Source organism: Stegodyphus dumicola, chromosome 6 (assembly GCF_044657685.1).
Source record: "Stegodyphus dumicola isolate Sdum_Otavi_A_Nest chromosome 6, ASM4465768v1".
Taxonomy (NCBI): domain Eukaryota; kingdom Metazoa; phylum Arthropoda; class Arachnida; order Araneae; family Eresidae; genus Stegodyphus; species Stegodyphus dumicola.
In genome coordinates, this window is record NC_140773.1 from 157,192,852 (window position 1) to 157,219,336 (window position 26,485).

Below are 26,485 nucleotides of genomic sequence, written 5' to 3' on the forward strand. Positions count from 1 at the left end.
TTATTTTTCTCTCTTTACAATGATTTCCGGAACTTTGGAATACAGAGACCAACCACTTGTGGTCTGAACGTAAGAATATAAAAAATTATTAACTAAAACTCTAACTAAACTAACTTTGGATTAATAAACAAGTGCCTAACTCCAAGATTGGTGGTATATTAACAAAAAGCCATATGTAGTACAGAGAACTGCTAACACTACGATACGTTTAAAATTATCACGAGGATTAAACCTCTGGCCTTGAAGACAACCAGCAACCGAGTAAAACTACTATGGCAAGTGACCTGCTTCTAATAACTCCTTCCTCTCTCTTGCTTGGCAAAAAGCCACAACTTAAGTACTTGGCGTTAGCAAGACAAATTTGCATAAATAAGTTAAAAGCTTTTAATTCTGGCCGGAAGTAGAAAATAAGAAGTGATAGTAAAGATTTAAAATAAAATAAACGTTAGTAAAACTTAGGATCCTTACATGCTTACGAATGCGAATTCACCCGGCAATTATCCTTACAAACATACCACAGAAAACATGTGGCAGGCTTTAATGAGGAAATACCATTTAAGATATCAAAAAAGAAACGTTAAGGGGAAAAAAATTAAACTTTGATTTGAAAAATAGTTGACGTAACAAATATTTTATATTAAATAAATTGGATTAAATTGGATTTATGGAGAATAGTTAAAAATAATTTTCAATATATTTCATTAGTGCAAAACATTCATTTATCCGAAAATTCCAATAATCAAAGGTATTTTTTTCTATTCTTTCTTTCTGAGATATATGTTTTGTGAATTTTGAAATTTTCAGTGAAGGAATATTAATGTGTTGGAATATTGGACTCCTTGAAATAATATGTTTGACTGCTATCATTGGAATGAAATGTTGTCTAAAATAGAGTGTAAATTAAGCTATAGCATTCTAAATACGAGGGCCATCCAGGAAGTAGATTACGTTTCCGTCTGTGTCCGCTAGGGCCGGGGCTAGCGCGGCCATCTTGGGGTCAGAGCGTTGCGCAGCTCAGTCTGCATCTAGCCGTGCTAGTGAGAGGTTCGTGCTGTGCTCCGTTCAGATACTGTGACGGTTTGAAATGTCTGCGTTAATTGAAAATCCCGCGAGGTGCGCTCAGTAATAAGGTTTCTGACTGCAAAAAACTGTAAACCGATAGAAATCTATCGGCAGCTTCGTGAAGTGTATGGGGACAACATTATCACTGAAGGTGGAGTGCGTCAGTGGGTCATAAGATTTCAAAATGGCCGAACCAATGTTCACGACGAAGATCGAAGTGGGAGACCCAGCATAGTGACCGCCGAACTTCTCGAAAAAGTCGATGCTAAAGTCCGTGAAAATCGAAATTTCACAATAACGGAACTTTCTTTGAGTTTTCCACAAATTTCGCGAAGTTTGTTGCACGAAATCATCAGCGAAAAGCTTGGTTACCACAAGTTTTGTGCAAGATGGAAGGCAAGAAGAGGTAACGAAGTGGTTGAAGGCGCAGGCGGCCGAATTTTTCGACGAAGGAATTTCCAAGCTCGTACATCGCTACGATAAATGCCTTAATTTGTATGGTGACTATGTAGAAAAGTAGTATTTGAGTGTGGCTTTCATCTGTATATAATAAAATTTGTTTCCTATACTTTGTTTATTTTTTTATTCCAAAACGTAATCTACTTTCTGGATAGCCCTCGTAGTTTCTTGTTGTAATTGTACCTTATGCTAGGAAAAACTGATTTGTATTATTAAAATCATTGATTAATAATTACAAATTTTTTCAGGTGCTGAAAAACCCAGAGAGAGAAAAAGATCAAAAAGAACATCCTGTTCCCAAGAAAACTAAAGAATATTTTATCTCCTCCAAGATCATCAAAGATAAAGAAAGACCGAAAAAAGAGTGGGAAAGAATTCGCCCAAAAGAAAGGCAAAAAGCGCCTGAAAGATTGGGATATTCTCGAGATAAAGATAGAAGTCGGCGTGACAAAACAGATTATAAGTTAGTGAAATCCTCTTATGATTATCTCAAAGTTTTATGTTATCCCTATCAAGTAAACCACGCTTTTTTAAAAATGGTTAAAGGATAATTTCTGTTATTAAACCCAAAATTCTGACAGATTCTTAACGGCTATAATTTCTATAGATAGGGCTCGTACAATCCTTAAAAGTCCTGCCCTTAGGTTTGTGGAAAGTATTTTTGGTCCTTAAAGGCCTTAATTTTGATGAAAATTTGCAAACGATCCTGAATTTTTCTCATCTGACATTTTCATCGCTTTTCTGTGATTGCTTTTTGGTGAGGGAATTAGCATTTTGGATGAATGTAGAATTCAAACCACGTAGTACATAACGAAGCCATTGCAAATTGATGTTGAAAGAATAAGATGGTCATCCTGGAGCAAAAGTTTCAAATTTCTGGTTTTCCACGCATTCTTTTTTTCAGTTCTTTCAAAATTAATGTTGTCAACAAAGTGCCATCTTATTTTGCAATGAAAAAAAGTTTCCTTAATTTTGATTTTAACCTTACGGATATGTTTTGAGCTATTGTGATGAAAACATAACCATTAAGAAGGTCAAAGTTTGAACTTCATAAAGCTTGTACTTCCATTCACTGTTGTTGGGAAATTCTTTACGACTAAAGACCAAAGGCATGAATAGAGCATTTCAAAAAGGGTGAAGATAATGTGAAAAAACTCTGCTGGATGAATTAAAATATATAAATTTGGAGTGAGCCACTTATTTTTGTAGAGAGTTCATCTACTTTATCATTACTAGAAACAATGAAGATCATGTAGAGCAGCTCTTCTCAACCTTTTGATTAACGCGAACCATCTAAACAAAAATTGAGAAACTTTCAGTACCACCACTACATTTTACAATGATTATTTTTCAGTCTCTCAATAGAAATACTATGCTTTTAATTTAATTTTTCCTTTTACAATTGAAATTTTGTTCTTCATGACGATTTAATTCCAGTCCACGTTAAAACATTTTTAACATTACTTTCAAGTTACTTCACAACATCTTTCAAAATATAACTTACTAGTATGGATTCACTCTTTTAAAATAATTCTACTTTAATTAAACTTAGGAGATAATATAATCAATTAATCAATATTGTTTAGAAATATATATTTTACTATTTGCACAGCCTCTTGGCTATTTGTATTAAATATGCACACGTAAAAATATTGAATTAAAAATTGGTTACCATTTTAATTATCAAATTCAAGTTACAATACTTTAATTCTAAAATTTATTGTGAAATTTGGGCCTGTTTAAGAGAGATCAATTTCTTTATTTTTGGACATATTTCACTTACCTTTAACCGTAAATTACGATCTTTTTAAAATTTTGTTCTGTATTTTCCCCCCCCCCAAATACAACATGGAAGAAAACCGTTGTTCACACAAATAGGTTATGCGAAAAGGGAATAAAAGTTTAATAGCTTTATTTGAAATGTCTTTAAATTCTTTTTTCAGTTCAGCTTAAACTTAAAAAGTGTGTTATTTTTGAAATCTTCAGTTAGAGTTCAGTCGCAGAAAATTTCTATCAGTTGTTCTTTTTCTTTACACAAGATTTTTGAATTTAATAGTTAAAAATACTTTGTTTCTTTGCGTTACCACCTTTTTATTTTGCGTACCACCAGTTGAGAATCGCTGATCTAGAGCATTCTTGTAGAAGAAAAAAATTACCATTCAAATAAAAATAAGTTAATAAAATAAAATAAGGTAAGGATTGACTATGGTGGTTAACTGTTAAGACAATTTTTTCTGTCAGATTATAGCTTCTAGCAAAATTTAAAGCATATCTATTAATTTTGATGAATTTTTTCATAATTTTTAGAAAAACTGTGTTAATTTTAAGATCTTATGTGCAAAATTAATTTTTTATGAATTTTGCATTTTTTCCAAAGGCACTAAAATTTATACTAGTTGCCGATTTGTCTCCAGATTTGTTTTAAAGCATATACTTATGTCAGAAATTTGGGTTACTATTTAAATCTGACCTCTTTATTGTGAAAAAATAGCTTTTTTCCTTTTTGGTCAGGTGATGAAGTCACCTATGTAAGCTCATGGGCTATATCCTATTCGCTGTGTACCACATAGGAAAATTCAAAACCATAACTTTGATAAGTATAGCATTCTTATCAAAGTTATTCATATTTGTTGTGCTTTTTCTGCCACCCATTCTGTCTGTCTCACCTGCTAGATTCTCCTTGTGATGGGAGGCAGCTGATTGGCTGAGCGCTGCCAGATACATGACAACCCCCCGTAAGATTGTGCTATGCCAAAATGAAGCAGAATCTGAAAATTGAACCAGCAAATGAGTTCACAAACTTAAACACTGTATACTCCATAACCCAGTACTTAATAATTAATACACTTATAATATTTAAATCTTCTCATATTGAAATAAACAATTAAGCAATTAAATGACTATATATAAATACTTTTACAAATGTAATACCAATATTTGCATGATATCTCATTATACTTTTTTTTTAAGTGCCAGATAAATTTAAAATATATGTCATGTATATATGACATAATAATCTACTTTGAAATAAGTACAATAAACATTTATTTCACAGCAGATCAATGGATGCCTTGATACCATACCGGAGTCCTGTAATAAGACATATATGCAATACTATTTCAGAACACAATATCATAATAAAACATTAAATGAAAAACTGGATATTCAATCAAAACAGCCAACACTTGAACTTTTTTAATGACCACACCACATAAGCCTCACGTTCAATAGTTGACCAATTCTGCTGAGTTTTTGTGTTTGACTGGCAAAGATGATAAGATGCAAATTGACTCTGCTGTCTTGTTGTAACAAGTATGCACCAACACCATATGAATTAGCATCACACCGTATGGTGTAAGGTTTTTTTTTTTGGGCCTGGCATGTAAAATTTTGGTGCTTAACACAGTCGACGTTTTAGATCTTGAAATGCTGATTCCTCAATATCAGTCTATGAAATTATCTCAGGAATTTTCTTTTTCGTAAGTTCCGTCAATGGGCAAGGTATTTCTACGTAATTCTTTATGTAATCACGATAATAGTTAAACAAGCCTAATGCACTCTTTAGGGCAGTCTTCATTTTAGAACTTAAATAAATTCTTATAATTTTGACTTTAAACCATATAATTTTGATGGCTTGTAATTTTTTAGGATCGGGTTGATGTCTTCCAGCTCCTATTATATGTCCTAAATACTTCATCTCTGAACATGCAAAAACACATTTCTTTATGTTCACTGTAAATCTGAGATCACTTAATGTAGTTAGCACAGCATCTAAATGTTTTAGATGCGAATTCTAGTGTGGTGAAAAATAGCTATATCATCGATATAGGCTTTGCAAAAAGCATTATGTTTCCTTAAGGCACCATTCATCACTTGCTGAAAAGTATAAGCTGCGTTTTTGATCCGAGAGACATTGCTTTTCAACGGTATTGCGAAAGATGTGTCTTGAATGATGTTAAATCATGACTTTCTTCTGCTAAAGGTATTGCCCAGTAACCTTTCAAAACGTCTAAACAAGTGATAATTATTCGTGTGTCCAATTTTATTGATTAGATTAGTCTTCTGCATTAGAAAATCAACAGGCTTGGCTATTTGGTTCAACAATCTGAAGTCAATACATAAGTGCATACTTGCATCTTTCTTGGCACTACATACAACTGGGTATGTTATTTCAGCTTCACTTGCCTCAATGATACCCAAATTCTCTTAATTCTTCAATCTATTTATTTACTCCAGGTTTCAAAGATTCTGGTATCTTATACATGTATGGTTTTTTTTCCTTTCAGCTCTAGGTAACAAACAAATTTTATGTTCACTAACACTGCTATTTGTATTTTACAAGAAAATAATGCGATGTGTGTTCCGGTTTGACTAGAAACTTTCACTCTGCCGATGTTCCGGTTTGATTAGAAATAAACTTTTCTCTGCCTCAGAATGGCAACAGTGAGAACTTGACTTTCGATTGTTATGACGCAGGTAGAACGCTGCTCATGAGATGTAACATTAGATTTGATTCTAGATTCTAGATTAGATTAATTGTTTAGTATTTAATAAATCCTTTAAAACTAGATTTAGTATTTGATCATAGAATTATAGCTGAACCACCGCTTGCAGAAATTTAGATGTGGCATTTAGATACGTCATTAGATTCATAGTTAAATGCGTAGGCAGCAACATTCCTTGATTCGATTAATGTACATTAGTGCGTACATAAACATTTTTTGGTGCATCGGCCGGGAAGCCGGCTAATATTTGAAAATATGGATTCGTAAATATGGATTAGCATGGTGTGAAGTGTGCGAAGCCTGCAAACAGGTAGGATAAGTTTTCTATTTTAACGTAATTATGGAAGATCCTGTCGCTAAGCTTAAATTGAAACACAAAGTATTAAGGACTGCAGTGTCCAAGGTACTAAAGAAAATTGAGACGGAATTAAGCAAAGATGACGTTAGTATAAATGTAATAGAAGAAACTTTAGACGTATTAAACAAAAAAGCAAAAACTCTGAGTGATTTAAACACTCAAATAGAAAGGGATTTGAAGGTCGCAGAGAATGAATTTGAACTTGAAGTTTCTTCCGCTCTAGAATATCAAGAAAAAAATCCATCTGTGGCAATTTAGAGCAAGAAAAAAATTGAGGGAATTACACAAACTCGAAAATTCGGATAAGGAAAGTATGAACATTCCTAATGAAACTGCTATAGATTCCAAACTTGAAAATAATAAATTTATTTGCCTTCCAAAATTGACTATCTCTAAATTTTTTGGTGATTCTATCAATTGGCAGGAATTTTGGAGTCAATTCGAGGCAGCTATCCGTAACAATGACTCATTATCGAAAGTAAATAAGTTCAGTTACTTAAAGTCATTACTAGATGGGGTAACTTATAATGCCATTTCCGGACTTTTGCTTACAAATGAGAACTACAATTCAGTTATAGAATTGTTAATTACAGGTTTGGGAGAAAATATTTGGTAATAAATGCTCACATGAATAACTGGTAATCCTTTTTTCCCCCTGTTAGAAATGTAAGGGATATAGAAAATCTTAGGAATTTATATGACCAGTGTGAAACTGAAATTAAATGCTTTGATAAATATATGTTTTTTTTTCCTTTCAGCTCTAGGTAACAAACAAATTTTATATTCACTAACACTGCTATTTAGATTTTACAAGAAAATAATGCAATGTCCTTGAGTAAAAGCTCGTGTAATTCCTTTTCTTTATTGTCCTCTAAATGACTAATATCCACCTCGATGCCACTTTCAGTTGCTGCACAATCCACTTTATTTGGAGTCGGATGAATTTCCCCAAGCTTAGAATCATCTTCAAATATTACTCCTGCAGTTTGTGCTTGAACATAAAATTTTCTTATTTTGTTAACACGACCATGCCACATTTGTAATTTAACCTTAAAATAATGAGGATTAACCCTTTCAACAATTTCACCTGGACCTGTCCACCTAGCATATAGCTTGCTGTAAGAGTCTCGTATAAGTAAGTATACTAGATAACCATTTAAAAATTCTTTTATACTTTTGCATCGGTTAAAATAATACGCATAAACTTCTTGTTTGTCCGCGGCAGATAAAGAAGCAAGATCAGCTGCTTTCTCTAAATTCTTGTAGATAATCAACTGCTGAATTACTTAGATCAAGAGGTAATGGTATTTCACCGAACCATGATGATTTTAACACAGCTAAGGGACCTCTAGCTTCACAACGGTACATGAGCTTTAAATGGAGATAAACCTGTAGTGCAGTTTGGAACTTCATGATGTGCAAAAAGTAGATAAGGTATGTGTTTGTCCCAGTTAACAGGATGTGTGCGAATTGCATAATATAACATTTGTTTAAATACATGATTCCACTTTTTTACGGAACCGTTTGATGCAGGGTAACCAGGTGACGGAAAACGAGGATGAGTTCCTAATCTTTCTTCAAATTTGTGAGTTAACTGTGAGGTAAAATTAGTGTCTTGATCACTACAAATTATTTCTAGAATACTGGTTCTCATAAAAATTAAAATGATTTTTTAAAGGTATGACTTCCGACCATTTTGAATAATTATCTAATTATCTAATTATTTAAACATAGGCAATATTTATGTTTCCTTACTGAAGGCTGTGAAATTTCACCAATAATATCTATATTTACTGTATGAAATGGACATGGCACGTGAACAATAGGAGTAATTGTAATTTTGTCCGATTGTCTTTCCGGTCTTTTTAATTGATATTTTTTGCATGTTCTACAATAATTTTCTATATTTTTGGATATGTTCGCCCAATAAAATAATAGATTAATTTTTTCTTTTGTTTTTTCGCATGCCTAAATGATTTCCAGATATGGAATTATGAGTTAATTGAAGGACTTTATTTCGATAATTCTCTGGCTTGTATGTTTTCACCACAAATTTTTTCTTTATGAAATAATAATTCATCCTGTAAAAAGAAATTATTCTCCCCTAGTTCTGCATCCTTAAAAGAATTTATTAATGGTAATAAATTTATTCAACTTCAAATACTTATTTAGACTTTCATCATCCTGATTCGCAATTGAGCTATAAAAAAGATTTATATTTGACAGTTCAACGGCATCAACCTTAAGTTGCTTCTGTTTTTGCATTTCCAGTTTTGTCTCAGCCATGCTGGCTAAACTTGAAATTTGAACTCAGGTATAAACACCCTACTGCAAGTTCTGCAGATAAGTCTCGTCTGCCACTCACTCTGTCTGTCTCATCTGCTTGATTCTCGCTGAGATGGAAGGCAACTGATTGGCTGACTGCAGCCAGATACATGACACTATTGATGTGGAGCACATACGAGATGACAAACAAATGTGATTGAAAGCTTTCAGAATTGAGGGATTAAGGGTGGTATCAATTTATTGGAAAGTAAAGGAGCTACAGGTCAGGTGACTTGAAGGAGCTAGGAGATTTGAAGATAAGGTATAAATGCAGTTAGTCTATTTGCAGGCAAATTGGAGGTGGAGGGTTTTCAGAGCCATATTAATTTAGAATGAGTGAGCATAAATAGAGGGAGGGATTAACTGCAGAAAAATATTTCTAACAGATAAGTGAGATTATTTAGGCAATGGAAAGAAAATAGTAAGAGACAAATTAAAAATACAATTGAGTCAAAAATGTTAATTAATTTAAAATAGAAATAAAATAGATTCAAGTCAAAGCCTCAAAAACAAACTAATTTAGTACTCTTAATAATGTGCCAGGTCTTTCGTTGTTATTTAGTTTATTATAGTCATAATCTAGAGTAGAATGCACTCATTGTTAGTTTTATAGATATAAAAGAATCTTCTGGCTAAATTTCCTGTGTAGTGTTTAATTTTTGGTAGTTTGAGTTCCTTGTGTTTTGCATTATTACAAATTAACCATCAGCTATTCATGATGTGTCTTAGTGTAACATTTTGCGTAATTTTAAATTTATTTGCTGAGTAGGAATTCTTTTGTTGTGCATTGCTATGTTTGGAGATTAATCAAAATATTGCCAATTTTGAGACAATTTGTCAGCAGAAACTTAGATTTGGTTATTTGTGAATTTCATGATGGTTATTTTAACAAATATAAGAATGTTATCATGATGTCGTAAAAATAACAGCAGCATATTAAAATGTTATTTTTTTTTTATAAAAATATTATCAAGTTATTTTTATTGCCATCTGGCATGTTTTAAAATGTCTTTGCCTTTCATATTTGCGATTTTGGAATATCTTGATTCTGAAAGTTAAACAAGGTAATAAATAGTATGAAACAGAATTTCTGAATTTTTTTAGCAAAAGCAAAAATGCTAGTATTGTAATTACATAAAACATGATTTCATTTATCTAATTTTTTAGAACTGTTTTTTCCTCTGTAATTCTTTCAAAATATTCAGATATGCTTTCTCTGTAAAAGTCATTTTTTGCTTTTTTTTCTAAATTGTTTTAAAAAATCTTCTCATTTTTCTTTTACTAAGTTGATTGATATTTGAATGATTAAAAGAGCAGAAGTCTATGAAGGAATGAAAAGTGTATTCCTGGTGTTTGTTTTGCAGTAAGATTATTATGGGTTTCTCATATTTGTTAGAGAATCTTCAGTAAAACTGAATTATCTGAAATTTTTACAGTATTTTTAATTATTTAACAATATCCATTATTTAAACGGTGGTAAGAATTATCATGGTAATTGTGGCTACTCTACTCGGACAGAACTCTTCTTGTATCAGGTAGACTATAATATACTGTAGATCATTTGGCCATGGTTTGTGAAAAGATCCAAGTAGAATTACTCCTTCAGTGCAATTTACTAATACAGTCAAAAGTCGTTAATCCGGACTCGTCGGGACTTCGGCGATTCCGGATTATCGATTTTTCCGGATTATAGATCATCCGTTTAAATCTCGTAAGATGGCATGCAGAAATTCTAAAATTAAAAATATGAAACCATAATTTATGAAATAAAGAACAATTATGATCTAAAAAGTATCAAATTTTACAAAAAAAAAAAGCTTAATATTTGTTTGTTTACTTTATTAAACATTTCTTTCAATGTAAGTTGCTTCGTTTTATGTGATAATACTTTCTCTTTAATTCTATAAACAGACATAATTTCTTGTTCAGTTACAAAGTTCTGCTGTTCAAGTCCCGTTAATTGCTGTGCCGAGAATACCGACTAACTTGTCAATCGAAATTTTTTCGTTTTCACTAACCTCTCTGTCACATTCTTCATGTCTTTATCCATTTTTTGTTTGTTGGACATCGAAACATACTTTCGTTTTGTAGATCCTTTGGAAGTTCCAGCATCGGAAATTCTATTTGACATAATCGAAACTTCAAGTTTACTTTTATAAAATTGCTCTTACAGTCTGCAAAAAATAATAAGCGGGATCCAATTCGAAGATCGAGGAACAACGCAATCATTAATACAATTACAACGCAATAACATTAACTGAAATAGATAATTAGAGCTTACACTGTCCGTTATACATTAAACACGCAGGCGAAAACGTATTCTGCACTTGCGCACACGCATATGCGCAGTAGTCAAGGTCTTATGCGCACGTGTAAAACGCCTGTGTGCATGTGCCAACGCGGCGCATGCGCAGAAAGTTTTTAGCTTTGAGGTCCGGATTATGGGTGTCCGAATTAACGACTTTTGACTGTAAGAAGGCTCGTAGTACTATTGATATAATAGGGGCCATACTCATAATCGCAATTCTCTTGATATAGTTTTGTGATTTTTCCCGATTCAAAAATAAGGAGGACTGCAAAAGTGATTTTGGATTCTTTTTGCATGGACAGGTATCTGTAGAAAAAAAATTCTCTTTTAATAAAGATACTGAAAATTAACAATGTAAAAGATTTATCTTATGTATCTGAATGCAGAGTATACATTTCACGAAGATTTCTAGAGTTATTTTCAGCACTGAAACTACTAAAGAAGATCAGCAACTTTTTCTGTGTTCACGCAAAGTTGAAAAATGTTTTAATAAAAATCTAAAATTTCAAATTTGCCATTTGAAATAGTTATTTTTTGTTGCAATCTGTCACTAGATCGCTGAACACGAATGAGTTAATGTTATGTTATATGGCTGTTGCAAACCTCTGAATGAATGCAAATGGCATATAGCAAAAGTTTGTGAATATTTTTGATTTAATCATTTTTATGTTTTTCATATTTTTTTGTAGAATTTCTTCAAGTTCTTTAATGTAAATGTTTCTAACCCTTAAAGTCATGTATGTTTAGGCTATTAGGATAGCAACAAGCACCTTTATGTTACTGTTCTTTTATCTTAAGCCACACTTTTCTCTATGTTCTAACCAAAGAGTATTTGAGGCAGGTGTGACATAAAATTTTTGGAAAACCAAGACACACAATAAACATCTTCCGAGATAATGCTGCATTATGAAGTGATGATTTGTAATTATAAATGCTTATTTTAGAGGAAGATATATAATTCAAAAGAAGGATATAACTATGATTCTTATGTTAAGTATTCTTATGCTAAATTACTAATGCATGTGGAAAATGAAATAGATCAGAAAATAAATTAAATAATTATGTGTAATAATTATTGTTATTAAATCTTTATGTTTTTAAATTATAATCATTATTCTCTCTTTCTTTTCTTTTTTTTGGGGGGGGGGTTTGAACCTAACAATGATTTATGATTCATCCGGAAAATTTCGTACTTTTTTTTTTTTTTAAATAATCCTCCATCTTTTTCTTCATTAGTTTTAGCAAGCCAAACTTTCAGTTCCTTGAAGTTAGTTCTAATGTAATATGACTGCATATAAATTAGAGAATATATTTATGTAGGTGTTTATTTACTAAGATTTTAAAGTTGCATTTAAAAAAGAAACATAAAAAGCCTTATTTTCTGTTTTGTTTTATATTTTAATTTAAAAAAATAAAAATATTTTCCTAATAATTTTGTTCATGCTGCAGTGTTTTCTAGTATAGAAACTTTTGCAGTTTATGATCAGATTGAGTTTTAATATTTAGATCTACCATTTTATTTTGATTAGCAAAAGTCATTGGAATTATTCAAGGCTATATGTTTAAAATTTCTGGTCTTAAAATTCGTAAAATAATATTTTCAGTGCTGAAACATTATCTGTTTAAAGTTACAAGACATATTTTTACAATCTTTGAAAACTGACATGAAATGAGAATAAGATTTTGAGAATTTTTATTCAAATTTATTCAATTCACTAATTCGTTAATGGGTATTCCTTAAATAGTGTATATTAAAAATGTTAGAAGTTAATTTAACAGTATTGCTGAGAATAATGTATATTATTACATGCACTAATATGTGTTTTTGTTCAGGTTGTTTGTAGGGAAAAAACCGTCAGAATTAGATTTATCTCCTAAAAAACAAAAGGAATATGAGATTAAAGAAACAAATTTGTCATCTCAGGAAGAGAGTACTTCTGTAAAAAATACTCATGAAGAAAAAGAAGAGGCACTTTCTTCATCTTATAACCAGTGGTCTCCAAAGGATAAAAGAGATAATAGTTGTCCTGGAAATGTGGAGTCGTTAGGCAGCTGCAAAGACAAAGATGAAATTGCTTATAAGTCTTACACCAATTCATCTAAAAGTGTTACAGGAGATGATACTATGGAAACAAATGAGAATTCCAAGAGTGATAGTGGTGGAGTTGATTATCAGGAGCAAAACAAAGATCCTAGGGTTGAAAGAAGGATTAGGAATAAGGTAATTTTAACTTTCAAATTTTGTTTAATTTTACGGTTGTTGATACTAGTTCCAACACAAATTATTAGTCTAAATATGTATATTCAGAAAGACCTCACTTAACACTGTTTCAGTATTTCCAGAAATCCGCAAAGCTTAGGACCAGAGGTTGTGCGGGTTTTAGGATTTTGTGGATTTCAAGACAGAAAAGATAAAGCATAATATTCAGACTAAAAGTGCAAAATGAATAAGGCGTATTAGATACATTTAATTAAATTATTATATACATTATTGCAATAATTTATTATATGCATTAAATTATTATTACATATATAAAATGATTATATTATTCATTGTATTATATGTACACAGCATTGAGATTTGCCGATTTCGCCTCGTGCAAAGATTTCCGGTTTCAGATTTCGGTGTTAGAATCACTGTTGCTGTAAAATTTCAACAGCTTTTTGTTATTTTTCCGTATATCGTACACAATCGTGTCACAGTTCCATACCATTATGCTATAAATCAAGGAGTAGCACCTGCTTCCATCTTTTGCAGAATTTGCACTTTTTGCATTACCGTCGATGCAACGTGTTTACGTTTTTCAATGTTGGAAGCAGTAAAATCACGAGTACTTTTCTTATCTGTGACTGTATTAAAAAGGGCAGAAATTAAAAATATTCCTAATTTATCCACAAAATGTCCGAATAAAAAAAAAGGCAGCACTAAACAATCTCGTGAAATGAAATAACAAAGCTCAGAAAATACAACGTGAATCGGGAACTTGAACAAAGAGTTGAGTGAATCTTCTGCTTTTTTACCTCGATGCAGATTAGAGGGGGAAAAAAACTTATCTTATTTATTTTATCTTATTTTTTTAAACTTTTTTATATCAATAATTTGGTATTTCTGATTTGACTCATTATCATTCAGTAATTATGACGTCATTATTCGGTAAGTATTTTTTTCTTCGATATTTCGTACTCAATGTTGCGGTTTCCGGAACCTATAAACGGAATGTTTATATTCTGAGAGGCAATGCGGATTTCAGGTCGGCGGATTTTCAGTATTTGACTGTATTGGAAATTCTCTGAATCACATGTGGTATTGGTATTGGTGGATTAGTTTTTCCAGATATTCAGACAACTTATTGGTAAAATCAATGAAGAGGATAAACAATCCATCAGAGGTTTTTGGAAAAACTACAGTATCAGGGATGTAGACTACAACAATCCTTCCTGGAATGAGGTGGCTGAGAATTATTTCAAACGAGTATGGAAAAATGTATGGCTGGAGCTAAGGATGTTGACACAAGAAAATCTTTTGTTGTTGTCGAGGCTACTCTCAAGCTAGCTAATGAAACAGAGCTGGGTAATATAAATATGCAGTATCTTAAAGAATTAGTAGAACCAGTACGTGAAAATGATGAAATTAGCATTTTTAAAAAACAGGAGCAAAACAAACTTTCATTGAATTAAAAAAAAAAAAAAAACGTTAACCCATTTAACAGAAATTATGGATCAGTTTATATAAAATAATTTAAATTTGGTAGAAGTTCAATGGAGTGCCATTAATGTGATATATTGCTATCGAAGAACAGAAAATATTGAGGAAGAACCTTCCTTCATCACAAGCATAGCTTCTTTACTCAAGCTAATTTTTTTTTTCATTTTCATGTATGTTTCATGAATAGAAATTGATACTAGCAATAAATAAGTGTATAATTAAATGTTATAAAAAGGTATTTAACAATAAATTTTACACACACACACACAAAACGATAGGTTTTTTCTTATTCTCTATTCTACTTATTTCCATTATTTACACGTTAAGAAGATCTCATTTAGCATTAATTCGATCAGTGTTGGAACACATTGAAATGCATCTTTTGCATTAAGTGAGGTCTTACTATATATGTATATGTAATAATAAAGCACAAATTTGGGAGCATTGATTGAAGAACACTGAGACATAGAAGTACAGAAATGCTGATGGCGTAGATAGTTGGTGCTTAGAGCGTCCATCCATTTTGAAGACGAATGGTCCAGCCGAAACCAATTCCACATTTATTTACATTCACATTTTGTGGCCACAATTCACTTTGCACTCCAGTCGTGCCTGCTTTTAGAACAGTTCTGATACTATTGTGATATAAGTGATCATTGCAGCACATAGATGATTGCAGCATCTTAACAGGATGAAGCATAAGCCAGAAGGGGGAGAGTGTTACAGTAGTAATGCAAAGGAAGAAGGAAGGGAGACAAAAGTTTCAGTTTTAAGTTTTGGTTTACAATTTAGTGATTGGTCAAAAGGCATTTGCATTAAGCGTTATATAAGATTGCATGGTTAATTTGAATGATGCAGTTTTAGACTTGCACTATTTCTACGACAGAGAAAGGAAGTCCCTAAATTAAATAAAACTAAAAGAGGTTACAGTGAATTAAAATTAGAAGTTTACTTTCATATTTTTTATCTTGCACAATTTCCCTTTTGTAAGATAAAAAATATGTAAATCAAAATTGTAATTTAAACTAACAGTGACCCTTTAATTCTCCCTCTCTGTTCTAAAAATTGTAATAACTTCTCAAGTTTCAGAAGCACAAGGCCCTGCTTCAATTGAAACACAAATTAACATCTTTTAAAATGTTTTTCACTTTTCAGACTTTGCAATATGCACAGGCCTGTGTATCTTTTGTCTGCCTAGCAAAGTGTTGACATGTTAAGAGTAAAAAATCGCTGTGTTTCAAAGTACCATGCTATTCTTTACATGAAATGAAAAATTTTTTTTTCCCATTAATGCAAAGATCATTGCGTTTTCAGTTGACGTCTGTTAAAATCACTTGACAATTATAATGGGGGAAAAATTAAAATTAGGAGAAAATGCCTGTTGTGTGTGATTAAAGTTCACTTCCTAAATATACCATATAAATTTTATATACTATAGCAATGCACTTTCTTAAATACTGAACAACAATTTTTTCTTCAATTGATTTCTTTGTTTAAAAATAAATATGCTAATTTAAACATGAGAAATTCTTATTATTAGCTTCTATTAACATATTCGCCAACTACGAGTTATCTCATAGGTCGAAGTTTGTGTTTAGTCGTCAGCATGAGTTAATTCATAGAACATTTTTGTTTTACCTACGACACATACAATCAAACTCATGGTATTTTCTGTTCTTTGAAGGTATCTGGCTTTTGGGGATTAGGAAAAAACACAACAATTTGGTGCAATTCAAGAGATTTCTTGTAATTAATATAAGTAATTATAAAGTAAATAACATAGGAACTGTAAAAGTAATCAAGCAATTTATAATAATGTTTGTTACAAGAATTGTAAAAATAACCATTCTTTGTTATAAACAACTGCCAACTACGAGTATACTCATAGTTGGCGCTGTTATAAAACATTTTATTGCAAAAACCGATTACAATATAACTCATATAATTAATAAAGCAATTAAAAATTATCCAAATTCAATATCTTCCTCATAAATACATGTTTTGTATTTTTATTTTACAATTAACTAATTAAAATTTGTTGGCATGGTGGAATTATTTTTGAAAATGTCACTCATCAGCAAACGTGTTAAGTATAATTTTAAAGTGATATAAATATTTATTTGCGATTCTTGGAAAATGTATAAGTAGTTCTTGAATATTTCTGATATGCAGATCCTAATTATATGAGGTTTAGCCATCTCTGCATTTATTAAATTATGTAGATAGTTTTTATTAAATTATGTACTTTTGCATTATGATTTGCTGAAATAGACAATGTAAAGAGAGGTCATTGAATGGGGATTTAGAGTTAAAACAGTTCATAAGAAAAATCATGGAATAATTTAGAATTTACTAATTAGGCTGTATAATAATTTTTATGAATTAGACTTGAAGTATAATAATTAGAAAATGTCATAGATTGACAATGATCATAGAATGCGAATTTATATAGCTTTCTTAGTTTTCAAACCTCGAGAAACAATAGAAAGAGTACTGCTATACCAAAGGTCTAGTAATCTGATAAACAAAGCACGTTAATTTCTCCAAGCATATATTTTCGATTCCAAAAATGATTTGTGGCATCAGCCATGAGAGTGGCAAAGAAGTACTTTGATATGTGTTTAATCCGTAGTTTATACAGTACAAGTCCAAAATCCGGACGTCCATTATCCGGAATGATCTAAAATCCGGACCTTAAGCCACAGACTTTTTTTTTTAAATATGCTTTACGCATGTACATTTGATTTTTCCTTCCATAATAAAACATGTGGAGATTTTCACTTAAAAATTCCGATTCTTAATTTCATTTACACACTAAATAAAATACTTCGTTATTGAAAAACAATCATGTAAGATAAATTTGTGAGATTAATAATTTGGCTCCGTTGCTTAGTATCTGCTTGACATATATCTTAAGCCGAAACATTTACCTATTTTATATCCATGACGCCGACCTAGTGAGTCATTATTTATTAGATTTTGCTTTCATCACCGCATGCTTGTCAATACATGACAGCTTCAGTAATAATTCATGCAGCAATGTCTAAATTTTTTTTTTATATTAGGAATTGAATAACGAGTATGGCAACCTTTTATGCTGACATTACACTTGGCGATGATTATAGATTTTTAAAAGTTCTAAGAAATGTTGACAAAAAACATTCAACAAAAATTTCTTTTCATATATTAAAATAGATTTTGTTAATGACACCCATAGGCCAAAAGATTACCTTTAGTGATATTTTAATTAAGAATAACTAATATGTTATTCACCATAAACCCAGGAGTGGCGGCAGAATTTAGGGAAGATGAAATTTGGAGAAGCACCGAAGCAAGTTTTTTATGATTTAGGGAAAGCACTGGGATCCAAAGTTTAGGGGCGGAGAAAAGTTAGAACTTAGAAAGGCGCTTTGTAGCTGAATTTAAGACCCGTAGAGATTGCACCAGGCACTATCTAGCACCTGCCGTAGGTAAAGCCTTAGTATATGTGGGAGTTTATTTATTCAGGATTCAGATTAGTTTTAAACATGTGCAAGAAATAAACATAGGTATAGTAAATAACTAAAATAATACAATTCAGGCTTAATTCAGTACACAATAGGAGAAAGACAAAATTTAGCGAAACAACTTGGCTTTCGTCGCCAATCTTGTGATACACAGCCAGTAAGGTATAACGGATGCTATTAAGCTAGACTAAAATTATCTTGACTGATTCTAAAGCATTTCATTTAGTGTACAAGACTGCTCTGCTCCCTAATCTAATTTGATCCAGCTTATTATTTCTTGCAGACTGTTATTATTATGGCAATTTTATAAAAACTAAGCTTGAACTTTTGAAGTCGTCGAAAAGATTTTCCAATTCTGGAGCTGCCAAAGGATCTACAAAGCAAAACCATGTTTCGATGTCTATTAAACAGAAAGTGGAATTGCTTCAAAAAATGGATGAAGGCATATCTGTCTCAAAATTATGCGAGGAGTACAGCATTCGAAAGTCCGTTGTATATGACATAAAAAGAAAAGGGAACTTTTTGCATTTTTTGTGGAAGCAACTTAAACAACTGACATTGAAAGAAATGTTTAATAAAGTAAACAAATAAATATTAAGCTTTTTATTTTAAATTTTGATATCCTTTAGATCATAATTGTTCTTTATTTCATAAATTACGATTTTATATATTTAATTGTATAATTTCTGCATGCCATCTTACCAGATTTAAAATGATGATCTAATGTCCAGAAAAATCCCAAATCCGGAATGGCCGAAGTCCCGACAAGTCCAGATTTCAGACTTTGTACTGTATTGCATTTAGGAAAAATTATTTTGATTATTTATTGCACATGAAACAATATCTGGTTGTATTTTTTAAATTTTGATAGTTGTGTTAGCATTTACTTACTTTATTCAAAAACATTTCCGTCAAACATTACTGTTCAAACATTAATTGTTAGATACTTGCTTTATTCAGAAACATTGCCGTCAAACATCACCGCTACATTTAAAATAAAATTAATGCATTGCGTTTGTGTTTGGGCATCCTGATTTAGTTATGACCTTGGAACATTAAGAACTTATACTTAAAAAATTAAAACTGTAATATTAAAATTGATAGTTCGAAAATCTTTAACTGTTATATAGATTCACCGTCATTTTCTTTTTCCATGTCCTAGTTTTAGTAATATGCAGCACGTTGTTATTGTTATCCCCAGCAACACTAATGCCATCACCATCATCATCATCCTCCTCTGATTCAGCTTGACACTGCCATGACTTTAATTGGCTTACATGAGCTGTCGTACTAAAGAAACGCCCTTTCACCTTCTCTTCTAATTGAGTCACTCTATAAGTATCACTTGATAAAACTTTTGTAACTACCAAAGGTCCTCGATACTTTTGTTGTGTTTTGGTTGATTCTCCAGTTGATTTAGGTACTCTTCTCATAACTACTATTTCTCCTCGTTCGAATATTAAAGGATTGCTTTTCTTCATGTCATAATTTGCTTTCATTTTCATTTGCATATCTTCAATTCTTTCTTTAACTTATAAAAATGTTTCCTTTTTAGATACTGTCTTTTACCAGTAATTGCTTTTCTAGGAGATCTGTCTATTCCCTCATTTATCTTAGATTGCTTTACTGATGGATTTACATCTTCCCAAGGTTTATTTCCTTTTGCAATATCTTTCTTCGTTTGTCTTTTATTTTGTTTCTCAACAATCTTCTTTCATTTTAATTTTGTTTCTTCACTAGCAAAATTATATACTACAGTTTCTTTTTCTGAACTTTTTTCTTTCCCTGTATTAATCTCTTTCTTAAGTGGTGTAATTTTACAATTCGTGCTATATTTCTTAAGCTTTTGCTTATAATTTTTTTTCTTACATTCTTTAATATCATTGATATCATCACTTCTAGTTTCTTCTTTAGGATATTTATTTTCTTCACTTGTATTCTGTTTAACGATTTTCTTTGAAGTCCTTTTCCTTTTCAGTGACTTTTTACCTTTGGAATTAGAGACTTTTACAGTATTTGGATTTTCAAACGTTCCATTATAGTCCTCCGATCCACTTATTAAAACATAACCGTTATTTACTTCAGAAGTTTTAACTTTCACGAAATTAACTGTATTTCTTTTGATTTCAGTTTCTTGGGAAGCCTTCAGTTTAATTTGCAGTGTTTTAATATCATTTTGCAACTGTGAAAATGGACAATCATTGAAGCATTAGCATAGCGTATGTGCAAGGTATTACCTATCTTGGCATATGCAATATGTGGTAAATCAGTCCATGTTCGACCAACTAATAAGTCGCATGGTTGCGTTTCATCTCCTACAATTAGAACTCTAATGTCCTTTCCTTCCACATTATCAATCTCTAAATTAACAGTTACTTTTCCCAATGTTTTAGCGGCTGCTTTACTTTGGTTTCCAAAGCCAAACAATTCCTCCACATCAGGTTTTATAGTAAGATTCGGTTTCCTAGCCACAGAGTGTTTCAATAGACACAAACTAGAACCTGTATCTATGATTGCAATAATTTCTCCATTATTGATGCAAGCATACTTTAAATATACAGTTGGTGAAACACCTGAGTTCTGGTTCACGGATAAATTATTTTTAACATTTGTCAAGTCTGAACTTTAAGACATACACTTTTTAAAAGTATGACCCTTTTCATTACATTTCCTGTAAATAATTTCTTTTTTAGGTTGAGGACAATCCGTCGCTATATAATATAATCATTACAATTGAAGCGTTTTGGCTCACCCTTTTCATTGCGGATGCCAGACTTATATTCCCTTTTCCTCTCGTCTATTTTATAAAATTTATCTCTCAAATTGTATTTATTATCAAAACCATTTTTAAAACCCACTTTGAAATTACCATCTGTCTGCATAGAATCGTTAACATTTCTGGGTCTTGAATACTGATTATAGGATCCCTCAGAAAATTTAGAACCAAATTTAGGCTTAGGATTATGCCTATAAGTTTTGTTTTCTACTTGAAGTACTTTTATCCCTGCCCGAATATTTTCGTATTCATCTAGTTTTTCAGCCAACTCGTCAGGATTAATGAATTTAGACCAATCATCAATGAAATTATCTTGTATAGCAGCGAGGACCCTTTTCTTTAATTGATTCGTAATAGTAAGTTGTTTTAAAGAGTCAAAATCTGTTACATTTAATCCAGCAAGCCACTCTTCAAAATAATTTTATAATTCAAACGTGAAGTCCCTCCACGTATTACGTAATGTTTTAATATGATTAAGGAACTTTTGCCGAAACTGTTCAGGGCTTAACTTAAATTTTCTCAATAATAGTTGTTTAACATTCTTATAGTTGTTAGCTTTTTCTTCTGATTCACGGGCAATTGAGTTATTTCATAAGGCAATAGACCCAACAGCTGAGAAACCCAATTTTGTTCTACTAACCCAATACATCGTGCCTGTCTCTCAAATAAGACTAAATAAAAACTTATATCACATTCATTCAAATCATACATATGCATTAATTTACTCTTATCACAAAAACTACTCTTACTAACACTAGAAGAAACGGAATCATTTACATTATTATTTCTGATTTCCGGTTCTATTTTCAATTTTTCAAGTCCAAATGCTCTATGCTTATCTTTTTCTAAAATTTTCATCTTTTCCTTTTCGAGTCCAAATGTTTTTTGCTTTTCTAAAATTTCTAACTTTTTCCTGTCTAAATGATCATTTATAATTCTATGTTTTATTTGTTTAGTAAATTCTTCGTTATAGTTCTTACTATTCAAAATCATATCCCTTAAGCCTACAATTTTAATATCAGAAGGGGCATCTACATTAAGTTCCAAAGCAAGTTAAGTCACATTTCTTGCCCCTTACCAAATAAGCCATCTTAGACTTCAATTTTCAAATAATGATACAGTAATTATACTTAAGTTCTTTCCATTTAATGCTTAAACATAACATAAACAGTTTATAAATGCACGTACCTTTCTACCTTCAGTTTTGGCGAGCTTCCGCATTCAGTTTAGGCTTAACATATATTAAGGCAATACATTGTTAAATCCTAGGTAATAATTCTAGTTAATCCCACTTCTGAAATGTTAGCATTCACTTACTTTATTGAAAAACATTTCCGTCAAACATTAATTGTTAGATACTTGCTTTTTTTTTTTTTTTCAGAAACATTGCCGTCAAACATTACCACCCCCCCCCAAAAAAAACCTGTTGTTGCCACTCAGAAAAATACATTTAAAATAAAATTAATGCATTGCGTTTACAGTTGCCTCCATGTTGACAGTTGTACTAAAATGGAATAACTTTTCATTAAGTAATTATCATGAGCAACCTTTTCATTAGTAATAGTTTGAAAATTTATGATAATTATTAATGATATTTCAGAACTCTGCTCCCATTCTAAGTCAAATAATTAAATATTGTAAATATAATACTGGTTATATTAAAATTTGAAATAGATGGGTAAATATTCAGTAGAACATTCGAAATAAATTCAACATTCAGTAGAATCACTCTGCTTTGGTGTATTTTCGAATATACACCATGCAGTTAAGAAGTAGTAGAGCTAGTTTTATTCTTACTTCCATGGCATATGCACAATAGCCAATCCTGCGTATGCATACTATACATGTGTTTTAGTACTTGTGTATGATACACACGTGGATTTACATGCTTTATATTTAACTAAACAGTATCTAATGGCTGTAAAAATAAAATATTGGACATAGAGATTTTTATTATTTCAATGCATGTAAAATTTTATTTTTCATATAAAATGCTTCTTTATGAACAGAATAAAACTCATAAGACATAAAATTAGCCAAACAAATCTTTCTTACCAATTTATAAAGGTTCCAGTGGGTTAGAAACTTTTCATTGGGGTAAGGGCAAATAGTCAGAAAGCGTTAGTGAAGATATAATCGTCTGAACTTCTCTAAAGCTGAAATTTTGCGATGACTCATATGTTAGGGAAAGTTTAAAATTTCTTATTCAAAATTTTTAAAATTATTAATCTTTTTCATGGTTCATTAATTTTAACTGTATAAGATGGGAACTAGCCTTAAAAATGTGGTGCCATTAATGCTCAGATTTGAAACAACAATGTATATTCTGAATACTAAAACAACAATTATGAGAAATCCAGTTATGTTTTTTGGCCACTCTTATGACTCTTGCCAACTCTGTGAAATTTTATTGCACAATAAGTGATCTATTATTATTACCATATCTATGTGCTATAAATGTATGGCAGAAATTCTTATTGCAGGGAGTGGCAGCATTCATCTTTGCTGTACTATATATGTGCTCGCCCATAGTGCAAGGATAAAAACTGAAACTTTTTCACCAATAATATCTACATTCTTCTCACTTTTTTTTTACCTCTTCATTGCCAATGTTGACTTTTGTGTGTTAATGTTTAAATATTTAGCCTCTTGCAAAATGCAATTTCCTTTTTTTAATGGTAAATAAAGTTGGTTTTAAGTGTAAACTGAAGTTTTGTGATTCCTTCTGATGACCTTCAGATAGAGTCTAATGGCAATAAAACATCACCGTACATATACTTTCTTCAGGAACATGTATCTTAGTACAAGCTATTCATTCTAATAAGATTTCCACCTTAGGTATGTAATCTATTAACATTTCATTATTGTTTTTTTTATAGTAAAATCTTCACATGGCACATATCAGCTTCTTAGTGTATTTGGAGAAGTTTTTAAATGATGTTTTCTGCAGAATTTTTAATCATCTATATTCTTTTGTGGTCTTTCATACATCTTTAGTTGGATGGATAAAGTAATAGTATGTCATGTCACCTAGGTCACTATTTATCAGGCATTTGACTGGAAGGATAATTATTTGAATTCTGATAAATCCAGTGGCCTCAAAGACCCCCCAAGCCTCATTAATTTCAGATAGGGTAATACTGAACGAAACATATCCATCAGTCCTGAACAAACTGCTAAAGTGAAACTATTAATGTTGCAACTAAATAAGTTGACAGTTCCTTTGATAACATTTCAGTATATAGTGAGACTTTTATTTTAGAGTTCGTTATGTCATTATTTATGGTAGAAGAGGACCAACAGTTTGCTAGAAAAAAAAATGTCTTAATATCTTTGTCATTCAGTATATGTAGATTTTTATAGTAATTTACTGTTGTATTTGCTTGATAACAGCAAAAATGAAATTTATGACATTTTTCTCCTTGGCTTAAGTTTAGAAGCCGATAAGTTTGTATGCACTAATAGTTTGCTCTTACTAGTTTAAAATGTCTTCTAGCTCATTTTGTTAGTAATCAGTGTGTTTCTAAATAATTACTGAAATATAGTGCATGGCATAAGTATTTTATTTTACTGCTTTTATTTGATAATGTTTTGCATCTAATTTTCTCTCTGTGTGATTATTAAATTTGTACTTAACTCTTGTAGGATCGACCGTCTTTAGAGATCTATAGGCCAGGAATGAGACGTTTCAGTGCCCAGAGAAGTAGCCCTCAGAAAGAAATTTCCACATCTGCCAGTAATTCTTCTAGTCCTAGTCCTACTCCTCCTCTAATTACAAATGTTAAGCCACAAGTTAAAGATGGAGAGAAAGCTTCTACAACACAGTAGGCATATTTATTAAGGGCACTTCTCTGTATATGCTGAATTATATGTAAATAGAGATGAATTAAATATATTCAACTGTTATTCAACTTTATTTATAAATCTTTATTTACTGTTATTCAACTTTATTTATAAATCTCTTTTTGTTTTACTCTAACTATTCTTTCTCCCCCCTGACTCTCTTTCTTCTTTAGAAATGATAATGCAAATAGTATAATGAATGTAAAAAAAAAATTCATAGCAACATTTTCATGGTTCATGATTTTTATTTATTTATTCTGAATAAATTTGCAATGTGTTTTACAGTTATGCTGGTGACTTTCATAATGTTTTGTTATAAGAATATGCAAGTTTTATGCTACGCCTCTTTTGTCTCGGCACCCAGTCACTTATACACCTGTGTGCGAGGTTATTTTTATTTCTTTCAAGCGTGTTAGGTTAGTAATTCAGCCTATTTTGCAATTTGGCAAAAAGCGCACATATTAGAACTTGTAGATTCGCCCTTTTAAGACTTTGTCTATAAATACTGTAGAAACATGCTATGGTTGCTCAGATTGTAAGCTCCCTTATAGTTTAGTGCCATGCTTCAAAGTCTAACACACTATCTATAATTTAAACTAAAATTTTTGTACATTTTTCCTATACAGATAAATCTTATTGCAAAAATTCAGAATTATTCCAAAATTATTATTATTATTATTATTATTATTTGTATTCATTCTTAACAAAAACTCATTAGTTTATTCGATAACTATTTACCATTTAATCATAAAACTATTAAAAATGTAAAAAATATTTGCAAAATCTTTTGTGTCTTGTTGCACTAATTAAAAGTACATAGTAAAAAAATGGATAATTTTTGCATGGAAAATGAGAAAGGGTTAGTTAAGGGATTAAAGAAACAAAAAAAGTTGTCTACACTTATACAAATTTTTTAATTGAATTATACATTAAATTTTGTAAAGGATTACATTATGTACTCTCCTTTTTAGATTATTTCTATAAACTTAATTGTATGGACAATTTTAAATGTTTTAGGCTTAAGTATCACATTATTTTAACATATAGTGGTACCACAGATACAAAAATTAATCATTTTTCAACTACAGAAAATTAAAATGATGAGAAAGATGCAAGCTGTGCATAAATAATAAAACACTTTCATGAATTATATATATATATATATATATATAATGATTTCAAAATACGTAGATGAAGGCACTGTAACTTTAACAATTTTTGATATTGCGTAGATGACCAAGAAGACCGTAGTGGTTTGAAGGTGGCAGAGTGGAAAGCATGATGGCGCAATTTAGCACAACGTATCTTGAAAAATCACAATCTTTATTTTTTTTTACGCATATCAAAGCATCCTTTTTCAGACAAGATGTTTCCTAATTATAATTTGAATACAGAAGTTGCATTTTAAAGTACGGAGTCATTTTAAGCAAGTAAGCGGCAGCAGCATGCATTAAAAACATCTTGGCAGCAGGAGAGCTTATGTAGAAAAGGGGGAAGAGTTATAGTACTTTCAGAGGAAGAAGGTTGGAAGTGGGAAAGTTTCAGTTCAGAGTTTTGGTTTACAATTAATTTGATTGGACAAGAGGCATCTGCATTAAAATGTTGCATAAGATAGAAAAATCTGGAACCTGTGGAAA

At 31.1% G+C, this 26,485-nt stretch overlaps 1 protein-coding gene across 1 annotated transcript in view; it reads left to right on the forward strand.

Annotated features, from left to right (window-relative positions):
- The window catches only part of LOC118194043 (uncharacterized), a 76,290-nt gene extending 51,379 nt beyond the window's left edge, over positions 1-24,911 (forward strand). Inside the window, exons 8-10 of the mRNA XM_085819094.1 lie at positions 1,770-1,984; positions 12,851-13,238; positions 24,651-24,911. Coding sequence (XP_085675220.1) covers positions 1,770-1,984; positions 12,851-13,238; positions 24,651-24,833 — 786 coding nt within the window. The 3' untranslated portion in view covers positions 24,834-24,911. The remainder of the gene's footprint in view (positions 1-1,769; positions 1,985-12,850; positions 13,239-24,650) is intronic.
- Positions 24,912-26,485: the final 1,574 nt, after the last annotated feature.